The sequence below is a fragment of the Corythoichthys intestinalis genome, chromosome 12 (assembly GCF_030265065.1).
Source record: "Corythoichthys intestinalis isolate RoL2023-P3 chromosome 12, ASM3026506v1, whole genome shotgun sequence".
Taxonomy (NCBI): Eukaryota; Metazoa; Chordata; class Actinopteri; order Syngnathiformes; family Syngnathidae; genus Corythoichthys; species Corythoichthys intestinalis.
The window spans coordinates 44,293,261-44,317,442 of record NC_080406.1 but is presented as its reverse complement, the minus strand read 5'-3'; the positions used below and the strand labels follow the sequence as shown (position 1 = coordinate 44,317,442).

Genomic DNA, 24,182 nt, shown 5'->3' with positions numbered 1-24,182 from the left:
TATTTTAATCTCTTCGAGTTGAAAAAAAAAAAAAAACGAAAAAAAGTTCTCAATGTTTAAATAGTCTACATATTTTTATGATCATTATAAATGCATTTACGCAACGAAATAACGCTGGAAAAGTTTGTTAAATATATTTCTCGTATGAGAGCAAAGCACTGCATTCGTTTTTCATTCAGCGAAGCTGACACAGGTTTCTGTATAGCATCTTCAACAATCAATTTGAAGTCTTTCCATATCCCACTCCTACCGGTGCCTTTTCAATTCTCCCGTCCTTAGGTTTTTCACTTCTTGCCGCTTCTAATCGAACGGAAATACCAGGATGCGGGCCATCGGAGGGCGCCAGCTCGGGAGGGGAAGATTAAAAAGAGGGCAGGGCCATGGTGTTCATGTGCGCAGGCATGCACAGCGCCTTCTCTGTTGTATCCAAATTATTTTATGACAAGTATTCCTTAGTTTAAAGTGCCTGTGACACGAAAAAGCATGTTTATTTCATAATACACGCGGTATTTTATGCTCCTGAATGATATGGACCGCTTGGATGTGTGTGGAAGCGATCACTATATTTATTTAGTTTTTTGAATCCTGCGCCAGGAAAATGAGTGACTTCCGGCTTCGGTCTTGCATTGAGGAGGAGGGCGCTGTGACGTTAACTGTAGAAGACGTCCTCTTCACTATACAGCGTACTGTTGTGTATGGGGACGAATGATTCAGCTGATCTTGCGGATTAATACGTTTATTTTTCGCATCACGCCAGCCAAACGGCTGCAGAAAAATCATTCTGTATGAGGGAGAGGCGTATGCGCCTTTTTGGAGTTTCAAAAGGTTCCTATTCACCGTGGATATTTACTGTGGGACCATTGGACTTTCGAGGAAGTGAGTAAACATCTTGTTTTGTATTATGTCAAATACGAATACAGCGATTACAAAGTAAACACTACAAACTTCCTTTAAATGAAGGACTACTTACGTTTGATCATTGATAGGCATGTAAAAAGCTGTCCTAATGGTCATTAGCAGCAGCCCGTTAGCTGCACAACAACTCCAGCCACCCTCCTCCGGGGAACGAACTGTAAATTGCTCTCCGCCGGGCGGTTTGCCGATCCGCGACGACAATAGACAACCGGGTCGTCATGTCAAATAATCCAGGATAGTTATGTGTGATTTTCCGCTTTGAAGACTTTGAAACATCACTCGGTTCGGGTTAGCATGTCGGCTAGCTGTCACGCCTTCTGGTTTGTTTACATTCTCCGAAGCCGGGGAAGGGAAATGACATATGTCCGATTTAGGTGTCATAAAATATAGTTCGGGAGGTGCGACAGTAAAGGTGAAGTCGACAGTTTTGACCATTATGGAGTAATTTTGCCATGTCGTCCTGAATAAATGCATTTTTATTATTTCATATTCCATTCAGCACAAGACTGTTATTTGTCATGACCATGCCATTTATTTAGCAATTGGGGAAAATACTTGGATAAAAAGAATATCCTGTAAAAATATTGAAGTAAAGAGACAGAAACAATGACATTTTGCCGCTCTCTTCGTCGCGTTTTCCTCATTGTGAATAGTTCCCCCTCGACGGGCTGACTGGTCCTTCTCAAGCCATTTATATAGCTATTGGGGAAAAATACTTGGATAAAAAGAATATCCTGTAAAAATATTGAAGTAAAGAGACAGAAACAATGACATTTTGCTGCTCTCTTCATCGCGTTTTCCTCGTTCTGAATAGTTCTCCCTCGACGGGCTGACTGGTCCTTCTCAAGCCATTTATATTGCTATTGGGGAAAAATACTTGGATAAAAAGAATATCCTGTAAAAATATTGGAGTAGAGAGACTGAAACAATGACATTTGGTGGCTTTCTTCGTCGCGTTTTCCTCGTTCTGAATAATTCCCCCTCAATGGGCTGAATAGTAAAATCGATGAGCCCAGTCTACCGCTGACGTCATCCACCTGTTGGGGACGCTAAAGCCCTATAATGGTAGGCGTGGCTAACTGGCAGATTAAAAGGCTAATTTCTCGTCATCTGTGCTTTGCTAAATTGTTGTATATAGTCGAATCGTCTCAAAATATGATTCTAATTCACATAATAATGCCATTTAAGACTTTTTTTCTCGTGTCGTATGCTCTTTAACATCCATACATCGTTTAAGTGTAAATATATGAATATATTTTTTAAAAAAGTTAGCGGGAGAGAAGTCAGCCCGACCCGAATGTAATAATTTACATTGTGGGCCTGCCCCGGCCCGAAACTGGGGTCTGGTTCGGGCTCAAGATCTGTGCTCTACTCTCTATTAGCCTCCGTCTTTGTGCACCAGCAGCAACATAACTCCATCCATTGCAACACACGAATGCGAACACTGCGCGCACACACACACACACAGCTTAGCCGCTTAGCTTACTTTGCTTGCTTCTACAGCACTTTTGAAATGGGTCTCAAATTACTGTGCCATTTCTTTCAGTAAAGGACAAGAAAAGTAAAGTACCTTTGACTTCGGGATGCTTCAGTTGAACAGCAGTTGCTTGGCCGGTGTGTGTGATCCCTTGAATTCATTCGCATGAAGTACTACGATTTCCAGCTGGCTGTTAAACTAAGCAGGGAAAGTTGGGGGACTTGGCTGCTCCAGACGTCGGTTGAAAAGCTTATGGCCCCTGCGTTCTCCAGCTTTTCTAAAACATGTTTCGTTACTTTATTTTTTTTAGTGAAGGATAGTCCTCTCCTGAATAAATTTGCGACTCGGGATGTTATACTTAGGTACTGCGTGAGCCATAAAAAGCAGGATTTTGCCGATTTAAACAAAGGCAAGGGGCATGTTACAGACAAGTCATTTCAGTGATTTTTTTCGAATATCTATCTTGCCTCTTCACTCTTCTCGTCCCACTGACCTGGGTACGTTGCTGCGGTCCATCCCCAGACATTGTACTCGGCGCTGATATATCCCGAAACCGCCGAGGTTTTCTTCTCCTACTCCTAGTTTTCCTCCATATGAAAAAGCTGCCCGGCATCAGTTAAGAGCAACTATTTGCCTGCTCTCTTTGGTCTGGAGCAGTTCAATAGCGATAGCTGCTTGGCATGGAAAGTAGTGGAGAAAAAGTGTCAGGAGAAAAAAGGCTGCGTTCAGTGTTACTGGACTGGTAAATGGTATCGGCGCCCTGTTTGTTGGTACTCGCCGATCCCGATACCACCATTTTGGGCTGGATCACACCCCCTGCGGTTAGTGGTATTGATATCTGTGCATCAGTAATTAGAATATTGTAGAATTGTGTAAGATCTGTTAACAAACTTTTAACAAAGAAAATGTCTTTATCTCCTCCTGAAAACCCATAATAATTTATGACATTCGGCTTTGTCAAACTATTTGAAGTATTTGAAGCCGGTGGTCATGCATGAGGTTCTTAAGTTAGGTAACTGTCTGGCCTTCGCCGAAATCGTGTGATGCTGATTCATCCAGACAGATCGAGTTTGTTAGGACAAGTAAAATCCCAGCTTTGTCCTCTTCCCGTACCTGTTATTTCTTGGCAGGCGGTCTCTCTGCTGGTCAGTGGGTTTCTGAGAGTCTGTTATGGTTTCTCTCTGGCAAGGGTTTTGGCCATCGTAATGTTGACTTTCAATGAGACATGACAAGATAAGACCCTGAGGCACGCGCGCTTTTTCTCATCTGTCACATATAGGACTGAAATACACGCGCTAAGGTGGAAAAATGTTTCTTCTGTGATAAGAGTAATGCTACTATAAACTGCTTTTGCAGGCTTATTCAGTTCCCAGAGATCTAATAAGTAATTTGTGCCTAGGTGTAAGCATTTTGCACCATCTAGTTGAACCATTCAAAACTGTTTGCACCATCCAGTTTAACCATAGAAAACTGTTTAGTCATGTTTAGGGATGTCCCGATCCAGGTTTTTGCACTTCCGATCCGACACCGATATTGTTTTGCACTTCCGATCCGATACCGATACTGGCCGATACCGATACCGGCCTATCTGAGCATGTGTTAAAGTTTAAAGTTATTTAGCCTCCTTACTTAGTTGTCACTAATGTTGAAAAGTTTTAGTACTCTTGACAACAACTAGCCAGCTGAATTAGGTGAGTTTGAATAACACACAACGGTTGGTAACAAGAAACTGACCTGTTTATTCAATGACAAACACAATACATTATAAATAACAAACAGAAATGGCATAGTCAATCAGTAAAACGTGCAAATAATATTGTAAACTGTCTTAAAAAAGCAAAACACACAAAAAACCTCAGTGGAAAATCCCACAACCCCCCCACCCCCAAAGCTATTAGATGCTTTTAATGTTTCGTGCATTAGTTACAATAATTGTATAAAAAGCCTCTCAGGTTTAAATAAGCGACTATTTCAGTATCAAGTTAACATTTTACAACAGTAAATAAAATACTCAAGTCCCAGTTCTGTATCAGCAGCTTTAAACTACATTTAATTCATTTAATTTTGCGAATCAACTGTTAAAGTTGTTAAAATTGCTCCCCTTATTCCATAATTTCCCTTCTGTCGACTTTCGACATGTGAAAGTTTTAAAACTGTTTTGAAGATAGATTCAAGTCAAGATTTTGCCGATTTAGGAGTATTTTAGATAAAGTTAGGTTTGCTTGGAAGGTTCACAACAGCCTACTAGGGAAGTGTCCTGCTTTAAGATGGTGGCCGTTTAGTTTTCCATACTTCAATGTTGCTAACGCCGTCGAGTCTGTCATTTTGCATCTAGTTCTATATACAGTGATACCTCAGCTCACGAACATAATTGGTTCCCAGAAAGTGTGTGTAAGGCGAAAAGTTCGTCTTCCGAACATTTATTTCCCATAAGAAACCATTAAAATGAGAATAATCCGTTCCCAGGTCCCCATAAAACATAATTTTCTACTAAATAAGCCTTAAAACTACACAAAAATATACCTTATTTTATGTATAATAAATGTGCTATTGTATTATAATTAAAGAAATAAACTGTACTGTATAATAGTCGTTTTATTTACCTTTGTGATGGTAGTTGATGGCTTGATGGAATGGAGTGGGAGGAGGAAGGAGGGAGGGAGTTACTGTTTGGAAGGAGAGTGTTACCGGCAAAGTGCGCAGTTAGCGTAGACTCCACTGCTGTGCCCCCCACATGCTTTTGGTTGTTAATAAAAGTGCCCACAAAAAGCCATCCGACGCCTCTGGGTGTTTGTATGCACGCCGCCTCCTTTCTGGAGAGGAAATCGGGCGAACCGAAGACAACCGACGACAACGAGCCAACGTGACTCGCCGGTCCACTTCTCACTACGGTGGGAAACTGAAAGCACCGCCAATTACCAGTCGAGGGCGAATTGGTAACACGAGTCACCTTCCATAAGGACTGTAGGTAACTCTTTTTCGGTCCCATAATAGCAAAAGTACACTCAATATGGTCCAAAATGTCTATCAAACACAAACCACGTCCGCACTCAACGAAAGTGAGGGGACGAACTGGGACGCCGTGAGCGTGCGTCAGCTTCTCGTGGCGCTTTTCGACCGCGTGAATTGGTTCGTCCGCCGAAAACTAGTTCGTCAGCAGAGACTATATGCTCGCGAATTTAATGTTCTTCAGGCGAAAAGTTCGTGAGCTTAAGCGTTCGTGAGCTGAGGTATCACTGTACATATGATATCTATTATCTACAGTAAAACGATGTTGACGTAGTTTGTAGCGGCTGTCAGCAGCAGTCAGGTATTCTTGTGTTTTTTATCCAGCGGCATGAGTGGAGCTAAAGTCGTGAGTTGAGCATTGGCATTACCTGCGTGTATGACAAGAATGATGTTTACTCTCGGGACGCAATGCGGTCAGTTTCTCATTGCGTCCCGAAGACCGCGCTGTGTATTAGTTCCGCTATACTTGACATATTTCAATAATCGGAATTTGGATGTTTGTGAATTGTTCTCGAATCTTCCACGGCCGAATCGCTCAAGGACGTAATGACGGCTGGGCATGTTGTACCGTGGTTCTAAGTGTTGGATGGTGCGTCTTTACTCACGAGAGATAATGGCTCGTCATCCAGGAGGAATTCTTCGGCAATGACTCTTGTTATTCCCTGGGCTTTGGGACTGTCGGGTGCCAGTTTGTCACACACAGCAAAAGTTTCTGCCAGTGTTAGTTGCGTAGGACCTTTGTTTTTGTCTTCGGTTTTCTCAACATACGCCTTATATTGTTTGTGGTGGTATTTCGCTAAATGCTTGATTAGGTTGGTTGTATTATAACTTCTTACAGCTTTACCACCACGCTTGACTTTATTGTGGCATATGTTGCACTCTGCCTCTTTGTCTTTGTCGTCCTTTAAGGTGAAATGATCCCACACAGCTGACATTTTTACCGTTAAAGTCTCTCGGTAAATTGGGAGACGGTAATGTAGTGTGTTGAAGGTGTGCCGTAAAATACGGACCGGATTTTAGGGAAACCGAAGCAAAAACCGGAATGGATTATGTAAGTCGGTGCGCTGTAAAAGCCGGACCGGATTTAAAAAAAAAAAACTGGATCGGAAGTCTGGATCGGAATTTTTCCGTGTCGGACGATCCGATACCGATGCACATTTTTTTGCCCATATCGGCGTCCGATCCGATTCAAATATCGGATTGGGACATCTGTTGTCATGTTTTGGGAACACACAGTCTGGAAAGGATTTACAGTGGTTCACTTTTTTCCCCACATTTTTTTATATCCTCTTACCTTGAAATTGTATTCTACTCATAAAGTTCCATAATGACCTAAAGTTCATGCAGCCTTGGCAGTAATTTCAGCCTCAAGTCTTTTTTATCGTATTTTATTTTATTTTTTTTTAATATACCATAAATTTGGCACATCTATCTTTGGGACAAGGGATCTATCCTTCTTTGCAGCGCTACTCAAGTTTGCACCATCAGTTTTGATGGGGAGCATCAGTACACAGCCGCTGGGCTCTGGCTGTCAGGTTGGAAGAAAAACCGAGGAAAATAAAAAGATAATTTAGTCAATTCTGGCCAGATTTCAAATAACTTAATTTTTTGAAAACTCAAAAGCATAATTACAGCTGAAAATCTACCTAAGTGTACAGTTTCGATCAAATTGCCTCACATATAAGCAGAGTGCACTAAAAATGAATCGGGTTGTGGTTAGTTCAAAGCAGGGCTGTGGCTTTCCTCTGTGGAATTTGCATGTACTCCATGTGCCGGGATAGGCATTTGTCCAGGTATGCTTGCTTTCTCCAAAGTCTAAAAACTGTTCCTTTGGTTTTTGAAGTATTGCAGATAATTGTAGAGAAAGTGGAAGAAAAAGAAAAACTATTTTGTAGAGATTGAGGGTGTTCCAATGTGATGGTGTTGTAGGCTTAACTGTACAGTTTCTGGAAGAAGGTTTGTGGTGGAGGAGCAGGGAAATCATTGGGCCACATGCTAATCTCTGTTGATAGTTTATGTAACTCGCTGTGTCACATGATCACGCGTCACTACTCACCCAGCTTCTGTCTGGTAATTCACCCACAGTCATTCAAACACAAATAGATGACGGAGGGAAATGGGGAGAACACACATAGGAACTCGTGTCAACCTGGTTTTTCATTTTATAATGCCTGTGCAGTTGTTACTGCTATGAACGCATCTTTAGGGAGCTTGTTCAGATCCAATCTTTGATAAGAAACAAGGATTTTTAGGCAACCTTAAACAAAGCTGGCCAAGACACACTTTTCTTCTTTGGATTTTAAATGTTCCTTCAGTCCGAAGACCCCATGAGAGTGCGCAGTGTCCGTGTTCAGGGCCATGACGAGATGGCAATGAAGCTTTTGTTCTGGGAGCTGGAGCAGCATCTCAAAAGGTAAACTAAAGACTGTCTACTGTAGCGTTGCCCGGCCAATCAACACAAGATCTGCACACAAAAGGCTCCAAAGGCCGTATTGTGTGTGGCTCTCTGTGAACTTTCTATTCATTCCTGCTTTAAGCGCTTGTATGAACGTTAAAGGACTTTATCACAAATGCACAAATGAAGCACTGGAAATTTGTGTCCATCGATACACTGTTTAATATATCTGAAGTGAATAAAATAAAATCTTTAAAAAAAAAAAAAAAAAACACATTAATACTATAATGATTCTACTAAATTGTGAATAAATTCATTTGTGTCATGGCCATGCTTTCCATACTTGGCTTTTTTTGTTTGTGCAACCACTGTGCTACCCTCATGTTACTCCATCTGTTCTCACATGAAGTCACCTACTTGTCACAATACAGCAAGACATGAAGCATTCAATTAGTCCATATGCCTCTTCATTATGATCATTTAAGAAAATTTTTAAGATGTTGTGCTGGATTTTGTTGTTAGAAGAGAAGCTACAGCTGCTTTTACCATCAGTATTTTGCTTTTGCAGTTGTTCCTGCATTGAAACATTATGTGCCTTTTTTCTGTAAACATGATTTATTGGGTCATACAACAATTTGACATTTTAAATCAGTTTAATATGTTTCTTTTAGAATTTGCTTCCTTGGTAGGATGCCAACTTCTTGTTACAGCGTACAGCCATGCAAAGCAACATGATTTTGGATCGACCGACTTCAACAGAGTCCATACTTATTGCAAAGAAAATGCAATCCATGCGTTATTACATGATCAGTTCCACTTATTGATCCAATTGCTATTGATACTGACATTTTGATTTCTTGAAAGTCAATTAGTTTCAACCCTGATGTATACTTATGGCATGTGAAAATACAAGAATATTTAGATTTTTTTATTCAAGCATACCTAAACATAATAATACAAATGATTGTCATTTTGAAATATAATAATTCTTGAACACTTTTTCTAGTTTTGACAACAAATAGGTATGTGCTATGTATCTGATTTTTTTTTTCTACCCAATTAAATGAATTGCTGTCAAAATACTCTGCTAGATGTCTCAGTGGCTCCTAAATTTATAAATTAGTCTCGAGCCCCGCGTTTTGTTATACGTCACTTGCTGGTTGAGCTGTATTTTATATGGGAGCCCCCACTGTTTTCTACCTTTTAGAGGTCAGGTTTTGCCGTCTTTTTGGGTGGGTCTATGCAATTGGCTTCACCTCTTGATCATTCAAAAAAATAAAGTGCCCGGAAGAGCTCAGTGTCTTAGACACTCTTGCTAAGCTGTTTATCTTAAGTGGGTTCCTGGAATTGAATGACATCAAAACAATCCTCCAGGTGCTAATTTTAAGCATTAAAAATGCTTAATACACCAGTATAACAATACTATCCCTTTTGTGTACATGGATCTGAACCATCTTTTACTCCATGCCTGTCTCTCACTGTTTGGATATTGCCATTAATGTTAAGCAGGATATTTTGTGACATTTATTGTAAGGAAAATCGGTATCTGTGCTTGATGGTTTTGGCTTCTAATGGTTGTATATGCTTCTGCCAGCACCATTTCTGGTGAAGAAAAAGTTGACTATTTGACTATTGCGGCTGACTACTGCAGAAACGTTTGGAGGTTACCGGTATTGCAAATGAGATGCATCATTAGCATGGAGTCTGGACTCAGAAAGGGTGAAGGAGTGAAGTATTGGGGATCTAGGTGAGACTACAGAATTTATTCTTTGTGTATGTACATGTGTATTTTACTTCAAAGGAGGCTACAATTGCTTGTTTACTATCAAACCTAGCTTGTTAGCGGAATTGGATGATGTCCTGCTCGCTGCGATCGTGTACATCTTTGATAACTGCTGAAAGGAGCCTTCGGATCTCTTTCAACTGAGACTTAAATCTTCAAAGAGGATGAATGACAAGCTTTGTTTTGGAGGCTGATTTCTGAGTTCTTTTTTCTTAAGTACACACTCTGTAAAGTCTTTTGGTATAGCTGTGCCTTTTATGAAAGCTATATAAACTTGAAATACTGTACTAGATTTTTTTTTTTGATAGACTTGGTCCATTGTTCATTTGTTAGTAGACTCAATACTCAGTCATGGGGTGGCAGTATCGTAGCTCTATGGTGGAAATTTGGAACTGGAGGGTCAGTCTGCTTTCTGACTGCTGTTTAGGTGCACCATCCCTGCAATTTTACTTATTGACTGCCATTGACAGCACTAGACACCCAATTCATTTTGACCTAAAAAGGCTGGCCACAGTCCCAATCAAAACGGATTGGACGTCGAACACAGTCAATTGCATTTATTGATGATTCCATTCCATTCCGCCTATTTTAAATGAATTGGACCATGTCAATGGCAGGCAATGAGTTAACTACCCCAAATATATCTAATCTGCTCTATATCCGAGCCATTTTAAGTGACCCTCACTAGATATGCAGTGCCATACAATCCCACGTGAGGGCAGCCAATGCATGTTCTTGGATGCCTGAACGGTAACGCTATTGATACCATTACCACACAGTATAAATACTTAAATGAGTAGTATGTTTTTAAATGACCTTTAGAGCCTTAATACTTTTCCAGTAAATGAAGAAGCATTTTTTCTGCAGTAGACTCAAAAAATTTCATTTTTACTGTACTGAAAACTGCAACATATTAACCTTTATTGGGCACCTATTTAACTCATTTGCCTTCAATGATGGTGCTTAAACGTCCAACTCATTTTGACTGGAAGAGATTGCCCTCCCAATTTAGTAATGGTTAATAAAAAAATGTATGTATCCATTTATTTTTTTTAAAACGTATGTATACATTTAAAAAAATATGTATACAAGGGTTGGATAAAACAATGGAAACACCTAAAATTTTGGCATCATAATCATTGGACATAATTGTTAAAGAATGGCATGAGGAACATTCTAATGCAGTTGAGCATCTTGTGTGGCCGGCACCAAGACCTAAGCAGTTATGGTCAGCTTTAGAGAATCAATTAAGACGTCGATTTCTACCGCCATCGTCTTTAAAAGAGTTAGAAGGTTTTCTAATCGAAAAATAGCTTAAAATTCCTCTGGAAACAATTCACAAGTTGTATGAGTTGTATGAATCAATACCTCGGAGAATTGAGGCTGTAATTGCTGCAAAAGGCGGACCTACACCATATTATATTGGGTTTTAATGGTTTTTTAAGGCGAAAAAAACAAAACAAAAAACGCACAAATGAGACTATTTCCATTATTTTGTCCAACACATACACAGGGGTTGGACAAAATAATGGAAATAGTCTCATTCGTGCGTTTTTTTTTTTTTTTTTTTTTTAATTTTCATGACTATTTACAATTTTACATTGTAAATTCTCACTGAAGATAGTACATCTATGAATGAACACATGTGTAATTATGTACTTAGCAAAAAATAAAAAAAGAAAGAAAAACTCAAAACACGTATAATATTCTGGTATCATACTTTCATAATGTATATTATGAAGTCTATGTTGGTATCTTCAAAGTAGCCATCCTTTGCTCAGATGACTTTTTTTGCACACTCTTGCCATTCTTTAGATGAGCTTCATGAGAGTCACCTTTTTTTGACTTCACAGGTATGCCTTTTTAGGTTTAATAATGGAATTTATTGCTTTATCAATGGAGTTGGAGCCTTCATGTGAGTTCCATTGAATGAGGTGTGTCCAAACTTTTGGCCTGTACTGTATATAAACCTAGTCATCACATTTTGGGTAATGTAGGTCACACTGTTATACCAAAATAATGTTAATACTGTGGCCTACAACACCCAAAATGAGGTGTCCATCTATGAGGACGCTACTAAATAATCACCAATATTGTCCTTTATCTTACTGCTTTTTAGAACGACGATTCTTCATATCCCCAGTACTGTCTCATCCGGTTCTTCCCGGTTTCATCCACCTCTTCTTGTGTTCCGCGAATATTCTATGCAAATATGTCAGCTGAGCGCCAGGTGGGGGCGTTTCTACATACATTATGCAAACGAGCACCGTCTCGACCAATCGGTGACTGACACTCCCGAGTACGTCACGATAGACATCACGCGAGCTTGTCCAGAGCTGCGGACATCTCTTGCTGAGCTGAGTACAGCAGAGCTGAGCTGACCTTGAGTCGTGTGTCCGTGTCGTGTGCTTCACTATCCGAACCTCTCGCGTGGATGTTCCTCGGAGAGCTGGTGGTGTTGCGCCCGTGTGGGGCCGCGGACTCGCTTTTTCCACATTCCCAAGCAGCATGAATACGCCTTGCTACACCGTGGCTATGGATCTAGGCGTCTGCCAGCTCCGAAATGTCTCCATCTCGTTCTTGTCGTCGTTGTTGAGCGCAGACACCTCGCACGTTAAGCTCGATAGCAGGTAAACTATTACGTTTTGCTGTAGCTAAGAGTTTTTTCCCCCTTTTTTCTAGCTGCATCGCCTCACCTGCTACCGCGTTAGATGCTCATCTGCGGGGAAAATGGCCTCTGATAACCAGGACGTTATTGTTCATATATGTGGCGTTGCACTGTAATACCTTGTTTCAATTTTTCATATTTTCCTTTTTGTGTGTGTTACAGCTCGTCGGGAGCCAGTGTTGTGGCTATCGACAACAAGATTGAACAGGCAATGGTGAGTTTAGACATTTACCTACCACCACGACACAAAGTAGAGCTGCTTTGTAGTCCTTTATCTTACATACCAAATCCTCCTTCAAAGCCAAAAATAGGTTAGAAGAACATTGTCTCAAAATTGAGTCTTCAAAAGTACGAGGCCGTGTAACTTTAAATGTTTGCATAAGCTCGTAAAACATAACTCTTTGGCTCTATGAACCCTTTAATTATGGTTGCTTTTTTGGTCGTGTAACGTTACAAGCGTAGGAGTTTTTATATTAGTGTAGTCTTTGGCCAAATTGCTTTCTTTAGTGCTATTTCGTTGTTGTCGTTACTCAGCCCTGTTGCTAGGCAAGTCGAAGTGCACACAGTGGGTAAAAATATCCAGTGCGCTGATTGGCTGAATTTTCCAAATGGGCAGGGTTATGACGTAAACGTATTTGGAGTCTTTTGTCGTGAAGTAATGCCACATTTAAGAGAAATTGTTTCAACAAGTCAAAACTTTTTTCATTTATAAATTCAAATTGCTGAAAAAAAAACACAAAATAATGATGTAAATGCCATATGACTCCAAATTGGGGCACTCGGACATCAAAGTATCACGCTATGGCTTTGATATGGATTTCTGAAGCAAAGTACCTCAAACAACTTCTTTTTTAACAATTAAACTGCATCAGATCTGTATTTGGAAAGAGTATATCATGAATTAACAATCCTGTGCGAACATTGCTAAGCAGTAACGGAAATTACAAATCACCTGGCTGCTGAGCCCTAAACAAATCAAACTAGTTTTACACATTCTTAATCCGTAAATTCGCAGTCCAAAAGTTTTGGAATTGCTGGAAATTGTGTGGAGTGAAGAGAATTAAAGCACCTCACAATTTTGGTTCATTTTTATTTTGTAAAATAAAGAACAAAGCCACAGCCCTATGAAGTCATATAGCCCACTTGTAATTGTTGCTAGTGAATTTGAAGTCTGATTTTAATATGCCATTAAAAAGCTGTAAAAAGTCTTACATTTTACATGCACTGTAGTTTTTTTTTTTTTTTTTTTTAACTCAAATAACACATTCTATTACTTTAAAAAGACAATGCAAATACTGGAAATGGACAATGCACTTCAAATACTTTCTTTCAGTGCCTTTGATGATAATATCCGATGATGTGGCTCTCTTCATCCTTCTACTGTGAATTTAAATTAGGTTGTCACTAGTAGAAGCCAAATCCAATTGAATTGGAAGGGCTGCGTTCATTCGCTGTCAGCATTCCCAGTTCAAATGGATTTGAGGTCTATCGCTGTCTATGGCAGCCAATGAGTTAACATGTGTGTTAGGATCCATTTGAGCAGTGCCAAAAGTCTTAACACACCTTACTTCATGTGTATCAGGACCTGGTGAAGAGTCACCTAATGTACGCCGTGCGCGAAGAGGTGGAAGTCCTGAAGGAGCAGATCAAAGAGCTGATCGACCGCAACTCCCAGCTGGAGCAGGAGAACACACTTCTGAAGACACTGGCCAGCCCGGAACAGATGGCTCAGTTCCAGGCGCAGGTCCAGACCACCTCTCCGCCCGCCGCCTCCTCAACGGCCGCCGTCTCGGGTCCCACGTGCGCCCTCGCTCAAGCCGCCTCGCACACCTCCGGCCCCTCAGCGTAAGTCCGACACGCGCAGATGGACGGACTCGACGACGGGCTCGACACTACTTCTGCTTACGCAAGCGAGCTTACGACAAAGGGTCGATGCCGTTGATCCAAGAATTTGCACATATTTATCCCGAAAAAGGATGCATCCAATGGGACAAGTGCTGCACAAGGCGACAATCGTGCGACTCATTGAAACAATTGCCAAAAAAATAAGTAAAATGGACATGTCGGCTAGAATGTCTTTTCAACAATGAGCAGATCCACATACTTCAACACAGATGCTGAAAAGATCACTGTGCCTGTGTGTGGATTTTAGGCGATGTCAATTTTACTATGTTACATGTGAAAGAATGGCAGAAGGTTTTTTTTTTTTTTTTGGTCACGTGTTGTAAATATGTCTCTCATACCTGTAAGCTGATGTTACGTTGAAAGAAAAGGCCTTTCAAGAATGACAACGAATGTTAGCAAATATGACCAAGTCCCCATCTGGAATGGGGGGTAGGGGTGTTTGGAGCTCATAAATAAACAGCGGCATGGATTGTGTTACTTGGTTTTGATAGAACAAACTAGATTTGTTTTCTTATATTTTCAGTATTTGTTTTTCACATTGCTTAGCTCTGCAGTGGCATAGAATTGAAACATTGTTTGGCAGGCAGAGAACATGTATATTTCTGTACAGTGTAAGTAAACATGTAAAATAGTGAGAGGAAGAGAAACAACAGGCATTATCTTGGTCACTAAGCGTAAGCGACGACATGCTTGCCCAAACTGTTGTCTATTTTTAAAAGCTTGTATTTTCAGGTTCTAAAGGAGTTTGGTTATTTAAGCTGAAGAGGTGCAGCCAACAATGTTGTCGAAAACTGCCACTGCGACTTTCACTCTTACTGTAAAACCATTTTTTTTCTCTTCTGATGTATTGCACTTTTTATGATTTAGGTTTTTTTTTTTTTTGGGACTGAGATACTTCTGGATGAACAGTATGAATACCAACATTACAAGACACCAATTGCAGCTTCTGGACATGTTGTTTTCCATGAAATTCTTTGTATAGGTTGTATGCTCATGTTTTCTGCATGTTTCTGCAAGACTGGATGAGAAGTTGTAACATAACTTACCGCAATTGCACTTGAAAGCTGCACTTCACAACTTTCATTAAAATGCTAACTCGGCACCTGGTTATGTTTCCTTTCATGGTGACTTGTCCACGTTTCGGTGTCATTGACGGCGATGAACATCCAATAAATTTGGACCGTTAATGTCTGGCAGTGAATGATCGCCATCAATCCTCTCAGTCAATATGGATTGAAGGTCTATTGCCGGCAATGACAGCCAATGAGTTAATTCATGAAAACAAATCTGTTAGAACAGTAGGCAGTTTGTTACTTTTTCCTTAGTTTTTGTTGTAAATTGTAATTTGAAAGTTGCTGAATTTATGAAAATAACGATAATTTAAGATATTAAGCACAACTCAAATTTTCAAGTTTTCTTAGGGGGAGAACAAGTATTTCATACACACTGCCAATGGATTTTCCCATTGGCAGTGTCAAATACTTCTCACCACTGTATTTGGAATATTCATAACACATCAACGATAACTTCTTAAAATGGGTTGTGCTAACTTGAATACATGTGTGTATAGGGAAAAATTTCTAAGTAAGCAGAACTTGATAACCTTTAAATGTTAAATTGTGGGAACTTAGCCCTAGCCTCACTCCCGATGTCTTAAATTGTGGACTGACATTAGCAAGTTAGCCAGACCTTTTAGCTCAGCTGGGTATTGTCTTTTTATAGAATATATGTTCTTAAACCTATGCTAAGCAAGTAGAACGTAAGACTTATATGTCAAATTTACTTAGTGTTGTTTTGCCTGCTTAAAGCAACATTTGGTGGCGTTTCAGTTTTGGTTGATTTTAGCGACGCCGGTGGACAAAAGCGGTAGTGTTTTGCCTTAAGGAAGACTGCTTTTCCCAAGATTAACTGGGCACACCCGAACAGTGTGGTAAAATCTTCAATGAATCAAAAATCTCTCGGTCGCCTGCAGATGGATTAAACATTTCTGTTTCCAGCGGCTGTGTGAATAGGTAATAAGGTAATAAATCTAGTTATGGTTAAACAATAGCATATGACGGGTAGCAACTGTGTGGCAATAATGATTGGGGAATGGGGGAAGTGATGTTTGCCTTAAAGCAGTCAGCACATTTGTAGTTTTTTTTTTGTGTGGCAGGGTTCCTGCCACCCTCTTCAAAGTTAATTACTGCCGGTGAAAGCGATACAGACCCCTCAAGACATAAAAGAGGTGTCATTCAACTAGTTGTCAGTCGACATATCACAAATGTTATGAAAATATTTTATAAAGGTTGAAATGTTACCTAGTGTTGCTTTAAAGGGACTATGCTGGATTTTTAAAGTTCATTAAAAATACTTTTCTACTCCATGCAAGCTCCACCAATGCCTTAATGAGTACAGACCCCTGTCATTTTAACTGAGACTGCCCCCAAAATCACTTTTTCTTACTATCAATACAGAGGGTTCAGGTCGACCAGTCAGAGCAGACACACGCCTGTGCACATCCACACGCATCCCCGCGGCAGCATAGCCATTTTACCAGCCTCCGCCTAGTGTCCACTAGGCAAAAACACTTTTCTAACCCACTTGCTTCTAACTAGCTTTACGTTTCTGGTGCTGATTTGATGGGCTTTATCGTCGTGATCTTACAAGCATGCGTGCCATGTATAAGCTGCAGTTACGCCTTCGGCCAGAGGTGTCAGTTGCGAGTAAAAAAGTGACACTGTAACATCCCTTTAACATTATTTCCGCTCACTTAATATTTTGTTTTTTGGCAATACTTGTATTTTGCAAGTTTTCAATCAAAACTTGCAAATGAAATACTGTAGGTGACTTGAAATTTCAAGTTCTCTGCCCTGCCCCCAGTGTGTGGTCAATGTAAAAAATAGCTGTTATTAGAGCAACTGTGGTCCGTCTATCACCGTCAGTTGTAGCCGTTGCATTATCATTGATTCGAGTTGTTTTTAATCCTTGATTAAAGTGGTGCGATTGTTTTAATCAGGTGTCTAGTGAGTCCACTGTAATTTGCATAGAACAGTAGACTGTTTGATTCTCAATCAACATTTATTAGAATAAAAAGTCTTCTGACACAAGACAAATGAACACTGAAACAGGCATTTATGGCAGTATGCAGGAACGTATGCGTGCATAAACAGTCTCACACGTTTGCAGTTGAACGCACTTACATGTGCAAACGTTCACACATATAGTATATGAGTAACAAGACACAGCCGGCGTGGTTTCAGACTGTCCATAGAAAAGCGGTCAGCACCACAGACTGCAACACTGCAAAGGTGTATGAGGGGAGGCGGCGGTGAATTTACAGGCCCGTCGGCTGTCTTTGGGACCTTTTGAAGGAGGTGAGTGGGCTTTTGAAGTGTACCCTCGGCAGGCTCAGTGAGGGCATGAAGGTAGTTGAGGTGTTTCCTCGATCACATTCCCATACGTATACTCTGGATGATCTGAAATATGGCTGAGAGAGGACAAGTAGTCTTATTTTAAGTAGTCTAATAAGCTTTTCTTGACATTTTTTAGACACAAAAAGGTTTCTGTTTGTAGTAAAACAGTCCCAAAGAGCTTCGATCATGAGCAGCAGAGATCAAGATTTCTTTTGAAATTAAGGCCAAAAAGTTAAAACATTGGTTAAGTCAGTTCATAATTAATTCTCCCCCACATGTAGTAAAATATGAGATGCAATAAAAGGTCAGGAAGAATTTAATTTAGCCTCATTTGTCATAGTACAAAAAAGCATGCACTTTAAAAGGGGTGTGTAAACATTTCATTTCTATTGTAAATGTTTACAAACAATGACGCTATCTTAAACTTTTTTACATCAGAAAATTCACATATGTTTACACACAATGTTTGCACGTCCCTTTTCTTCAATTCATGCTGGGGAAAAAATAAGCTGTACGAGCTACATACCTGATCCACACACAACAAATACAAAGAGAGCAAGCAGCCAGGGGCCCACTGGATATTTTTCTTCCTGTGGTCGCTATGGGAAACGCACAAACAGATGCACACAGAAACACACACCCACATTATCATTAGCACAGAAAAAGCATGAATAAAACAAATAAAGAGCTTTTAGTTGATAGTTTTATTCCATCTAATTTTCCATACAGTGACATTAAACTCAAGGTTTTCAGGTTTTGCCCGTTTTTGTTTTTCAGTGTATTGCTAAAATGCCCTCAAATGTGGAAAACGAAAGCGAAAATAAGAGAAGCTCTTTTAATTTACATTCTGACACATGAAAGTAGATAGACACTACAATACGTTTCGTACTTGTTTAAACTCCTATACAGTGGTACCTCGACATACGATCGCTTTCACACACGATCTGTCAAACATCCGACGTAAAATTTGACTCGTTATTTATTTCTACATCCGACGACATGCTCGAAATACGACGACATGACAGCGCTGACGACGGACGCACGGCCTATTTTATTGTGAGAGAAAACAGGTTCCAAGAAGGTTACTGCAGGTGGTGAAAAAAGGAGAAGGTGATGCTTACCATTGAAATGAAAATGGAAATGATAGAAAAATATGAGCGTGGGGTGCACGTCCGTGAAGTGGCTCGACAATACGGCCGCAGAATTTCTATGATCTCGACGGTCCTCCTCCGACCTCCGTTTGCCAGTCTTTTTAAGTTAAAGAGGCAATTGTTATTGTGGTAACATCGCCAAAGAAATCACCAGCTTCGTCAGATTTTTATCATTTATTTCAGACCTTGTGCAACACAACACGCCGACTGTCCATCGCAGTTGACAGCAACAACAAAATATTAAAAGAGAAAGTAAAATCTCAACCACACCTTTCTCCCTCTTTCACGTCAGACATGCAGTGCGTTCAGGTACACCACACAAAACACATCTGCCATATTACAACCCAATTTGTTATTACAGGAATTATCATTATATTATTCTGTTTTTTATTAATAATTTATTTGTTTTGCTATGTGTGATTGCCATTTGTAATAGTATCAGCAGTATTTATTAAGGATTTGGTGTAGATTTTCGGCAAGAGCGTAGGTTTGCATAGGGATGGTAGGGACATAACACTAGCAACTTTTCAGGATGTTCAGATTGTCCCCACTAACTTTTAAGTAAATTTTATACTTTTAAACTTTTAAATACAACATGTCAACAAAACCACCTCCTCCACCCCGGGTAGGGATATTGGAACTTTTTTTCCAGCCAGCAGCAGCAGGCACTGTAAGTAATGAAAAAAAGACGTCAATGTTGTGGAGGTGGGGTACACGCCACAAATTTTGCTACTGGTAGTCCGACCTGCATCAGAGTTAGCATAGCATTAAGCTGTGAATTTGCTAACCTGCAAAACTCGAGTAGGAAGCTGCTTAGAGAGAAGTGTCCTCCTGTATGTTTTCTTCTGTTAATAATCAAACTGTGAGAAATGTAGTGAACTGGGGTTTACCCACTTCCCAATTGTCATTTTTATTTTATTTATGTGGTCTCAAAGCAGCTAAAAGGAGCTTTCATTTTTTGTTGTGCTTGTGGACAAAAGCAGTAGTGTTTCACCTAAAGGAAGGCTCTATATATATAATTTTTTTTTTTTTTTCATTCCTTGACTAAGAAGTTTAATCACGTTATGTTTATTTATTTAGACGGACAGTGTTGACAGTCTTAAGACAAATGTTTATTTTCTGCAAACCTGGATGCTTAAGAGATTATTTACAAGTTTGTATTTTTTGTGTATGTTAATATAATTGAGGTTATGTTCAAATATCGTTATTTAAATTTGCTAGTAAAATCCAGACATTTATTCTAGAAGGTTTTCAAGATGTTTCTTTTGTAGTTTTTCAAAACAAAGGTTTGAATCGACCGGTGTGTCGCCTGATCCAATACACATGAAAGTTAGGATAAGTCAATACAGATTTATTTTGCATTGATCAATTAGCCTATCTGTTAATTAGGTTCATATTCATGAGAAATGTAGCGCTGACCCCCGTTCAACCAATGTGTTTGGACTTATTAATGTCCCGTCGCCAGCAAAAAGAGCAAATATCGTCCCTATCAATGTTGGGGCCAAACCTACGCCCTTGGTTTTCGGACTGTGGAAGGAATTAATGGAAGTATAATGTATTTTTATAGGAAAACCCTGCTCGACATACGACCATTTCGACTTACAAAGAATTTCCTGGAACGAACTAACTTCGTATGTAGACGTACCGCTTATACCCTTTCAAATCCTACTTCAAGAGGATTTACAAACGGACATAAGTGGGGTGTTGATTTTACTGAGTGAATTCTTGTGAAATGTGAAGATGAACGGTTTATCCGAATGACTTCAATCTGAATGATGGTGCTGTGAATGCTCTCTGGCTCTTTTCTGCTTTGAATTTAAATGCGTTTATCACTTGTAAACGTCCAATCCATTTGAAGTGGGATAGTGGCAGCGAATGAGCGTTCGTTCTTTCGCCGCCATCCATCCCAGCTTCCACTTCAAATAGATTGGACGTATATTGCTGTCAATGGCAGCCAATGAGTTAATTTCATTCCTGAAAACATGATGTGGGATACAGGACCAACATGATGACTTTCTAAAAGCACCGCCATCCCTCCGTCATTCACAGATAGAAAGGATAGCGACCAGGATAAGCATGTCACCCATTCGGGCTAATATCATCATGCTGACAGTTAATGGGCTCACCAGCGTCTTGGCCACGTTCCCTCTCTGCGTGATGTTCTTGCTGTGTTTCTCGTTCGCCATGCGAATCCTCTGTTTGGCCACCATCTTCCTTTCCGTAAGGTATGTTAACCTCCGCTCGTGAAAAACCAGCCGGTTTTTAGTCTTTTATTTTTTCAATATTTAGTAATCAGGAATATGTAGGCTGGATGACGCTAGTTTCCAGCGGTATCAAGATGGAAAATATACCAGGATGTAACAGGAAAAACAAATGTTTGCTTTCAAAATAAAAGTATATAACGTCAGCGTGGCGATGCATAACATCGCCCAAACATAATGTAGTTTACATATGCTTTCATTATTTGAAATCATAATAGCTGTTTGACGTAATATATATCGATTTTGGGTTTAATTAGATTGTTAGAGATAAATATTTATATATTGCGAAAATATGTAAGGAAAAAAAAATAGTAACTTCTGCAGCTTTTCTCATAAAACTCAATTTAAAAGGTCCTGCAGGGTTTTATTTGAAAATTTGAAACGAACAAAATGGAATTATTAAATGGTAATTGTAACATAATTAATTTGCTTTTTCACGTTATTAGCTTTTTTTTTGAAAGGCAAAGAAGGGTGGAGACTAAACAATCCCAACATTTGTACTTTTTCTGTCTTTTGCAGATTACGAAATTCTAGGGTTCAGAGAGGTGTGGGATGTTTGAAGTAAGCAGTATCAAACTCTGCTTCTTTGCCACCTAGTTTACATTCTTCAAGAATATGGGTGAGATAAGTAAAACATTGATTATTTTAAAGTTTTACCTTAAAGGGATCCTCGATCTTAAAGACAAGTAATTCTTAAAAGATACATTTTAGTATGAGTTATAATAATTTTATATCAAAACTCCTCTTAATGTTTTAATAAAATTTGTAAAATTATTTTAACTGATAGGTCGCCATTTTTGTTGACGTCGCAGTGCGTTGACGTCACTGGGCCCGCTGCCGAACTTCCAGCGTGTCACTCGTTAGCTACCCCAACATGTCGTCGGTTCTGCTCGTCCAATTTGAACCAGAGCGGAAAAGTGAAGAACCGGACAGCACTGCCCTTCGTTCACAAGACGAGCAGCAAAGGCAAAATGCAGAGCAGGAAATACCTGATAAGACAAGAGTTGGGCAAAACTGGTGGTGTACGGTTTATGTTAGCAGAGCTTCAAGGTGAGCTATTGCGTGATCAAACTTATTCAATATAATTATGTAGATCTTTAGCATCCAGAGCTGTCGTGTGCTTTACATACAGTACAAGCCAAAAGTTTGAACACACCATGTCATTCATGCATTTTTATTTTCATGACTATTTACATTGTAAACTCTCACTGAAGGTTATAAAACTCTGAATGCACACGTGTGATAGTCAGGATCGGAGTCGTGTCGTGGCTGACTGTCCTCATTAAATTCGTCATCTGGATCGAGTGTCCTCCATGTCTTGTACATCCAACTCCCGTTTAGCTACGTAAGAGTGGTCCATATTAAGTGCTCGGCGCTCATCAGCTGGCCACTGTATAGCTGCATTGGATGTGTCTGGATCAGTTTGACTGGCAGCATCACTCATATTAGGTGAATACTGAACAGACACACTTACTGCCTGATGAACTGACAGTAGATGTGAATTATTAGCTTCCTCTGTGACTAGCGCTATGCCAGAACCAGGTTCGCCTACCACTGTAGCAACAGGAGCGGCTTGCCTGCTTAAGAGAGCGGCCAGAGTTTCTTGTCTTTGGCGCTATTTTGCGCGCATTTCACTCGCTATCCGAGCGCGTTGAGGCTTCTTATGAGGGAAAATAGTTGGAACAGCATTTTGTTTTAGTCTCCGCTTATATCCAGCCGCTCCGGTGAGCTCTTTCATAAGTTGTCGTCGACTAAATGCCTCGAACGCGGTAGGAGAAAAATGACGAGAACAAAGCCTTGGGTCTTTGGGAAGTTTTGTCAGTCTACAGGCTTTTTCCCAAACCGTTCTCCTCTTCTTGTCTATAGACCCTACCCACCGACGTCACAAAACCACGTGCTCGCTGTATGGTTCCGCCCACTTGTCCGTCATTTTGTCTCTGTATTAGCATTGGTTTCAATTGATCGAGGAATTTAAAATGCATTTCATGGAAGACCCGGTGCTTTCTGATGCCGTAAACTCACTGGATGTGTTGCATAAAAGGCGTTATGTGGAAAAGCTTCGTTCTATACAGTCGCCAGATCCATATTTGATGCCCAAATCGATGTTTTTCGACCCACTGTCTTCGCCCTGTCTGCCTGACATCTGCTGCGCTGATATTTACAATTATCTTGTCCACACAAAATCAGCCTATTCTCACGAAAATTTGAAATACTTCAAGAGCTTGGAGGCATATAAATACTTCGTTGCTGGTTGGGTGAAACAGGTCCTCGTCCACGAAAATTCGGCAGGAATCTATCTTGTGCTTGGAAAGGTGAGTTACGGAATTTTCAATTCAAAATCTTTTGTTATTGCTAACATCCACTGTCAAGTCTAATGTATTTCATGTCGTTTGTCAATGGAGTTAAGGCTTTTAATGTTTATATGGTTTAGCGATAGCACTCTCACTACATACATACGTGTATGTTGTCGGCGATTAGCCTAGCAATGATCTTAATTGTGGTTATTTGTCAGCCCAAAACCCTCTAAGTATATCTTAAATGCATCTTACCGGATATAAAATGACTACTACATAGTCTGTGGTGATTTTTTGGTGCCCAGTTTTCACGTCGAATTGCAGCCGTCCATTTCGCTCTCCTCTTTGGATCCCTCGGAATACGGTAAAACTTCAAGTCTCTCCTTCGATCTTCTCTGTTAGTGCAACCAACAGCCACACACGCCTTCACCATTTTGATTATTAATGTTAAGGAGCAGAAAAACACGCCGTAAATAGGAGGAATGTACGTAGCCGTAACAGGTTAACACTATGTTTTGACGGACAATTGGGCGGTACCATTCAGGAGAGCGGAGTTGTGACGTCACGTGGGTAGGGTCTATAGGAAATCTGTGGAGACTCACATCTCTCCCCTTGTTTCCATTTGACTGGAAATTGCATCCAGAGGCAGCACATCGTGGCATTTTACGTAGCGAGTTTAGGCACCAATACACAATTGTTGTACACAATTGGAAACGTCCCAGTTACGTCATCACTCCGAGCCCGCAAAACATGGCGCCAACTTTCGGTCAAAATATGTACTAAATATTGTAAAATATTGCCATTGATTTAAAATTTTATGTGTTTCAAACAACATATTTTAATACAAGAGAACAATTGTGGTTTATTAAAGCCTACATGTCTTTAAGATCAAGGATCCCTTTAAAATTGTTCACATAGAACATTAGACA

At 40.0% G+C, this 24,182-nt stretch overlaps 2 protein-coding genes across 4 annotated transcripts in view; one reads left to right on the top strand and one right to left on the bottom strand.

The window, feature by feature from the left end:
- The window catches only part of LOC130927016 (TSC22 domain family protein 1-like), a 38,138-nt gene extending 23,655 nt beyond the window's left edge, over nt 1-14,483 (top strand). The window contains exons 1-3 of one of the 3 annotated variants that reach the window (XM_057852460.1): nt 6,809-7,814; nt 12,410-12,461; nt 13,830-14,483. In XM_057852460.1, coding sequence (XP_057708443.1) covers nt 7,705-7,814; nt 12,410-12,461; nt 13,830-14,096 — 429 coding nt within the window. In that variant the 5' untranslated portion in view covers nt 6,809-7,704 and the 3' untranslated portion in view covers nt 14,097-14,483. Of the gene's footprint in view, nt 1-6,808; nt 7,815-11,914; nt 12,210-12,409; nt 12,462-13,829 lie in introns of those variants that run through there. The other 2 variants (XM_057852459.1, XM_057852458.1) reach the window with 2 other exon arrangements.
- Nucleotides 14,484-17,190: 2,707 nt separating this feature from the next.
- Nucleotides 17,191-21,050, bottom strand: LOC130927017 (stress-associated endoplasmic reticulum protein 2). Its single transcript, XM_057852462.1, has 3 exons — nt 20,825-21,050; nt 18,074-18,146; nt 17,191-17,621 (listed from the first exon to the last, which is right to left on the bottom strand). Exons 1-3 carry the CDS (start codon nt 20,906-20,908, stop codon nt 17,581-17,583), a joined length of 198 nt encoding a protein of 65 aa, XP_057708445.1. The 5' UTR covers nt 20,909-21,050; the 3' UTR covers nt 17,191-17,580.
- Nucleotides 21,051-24,182: the final 3,132 nt, after the last annotated feature.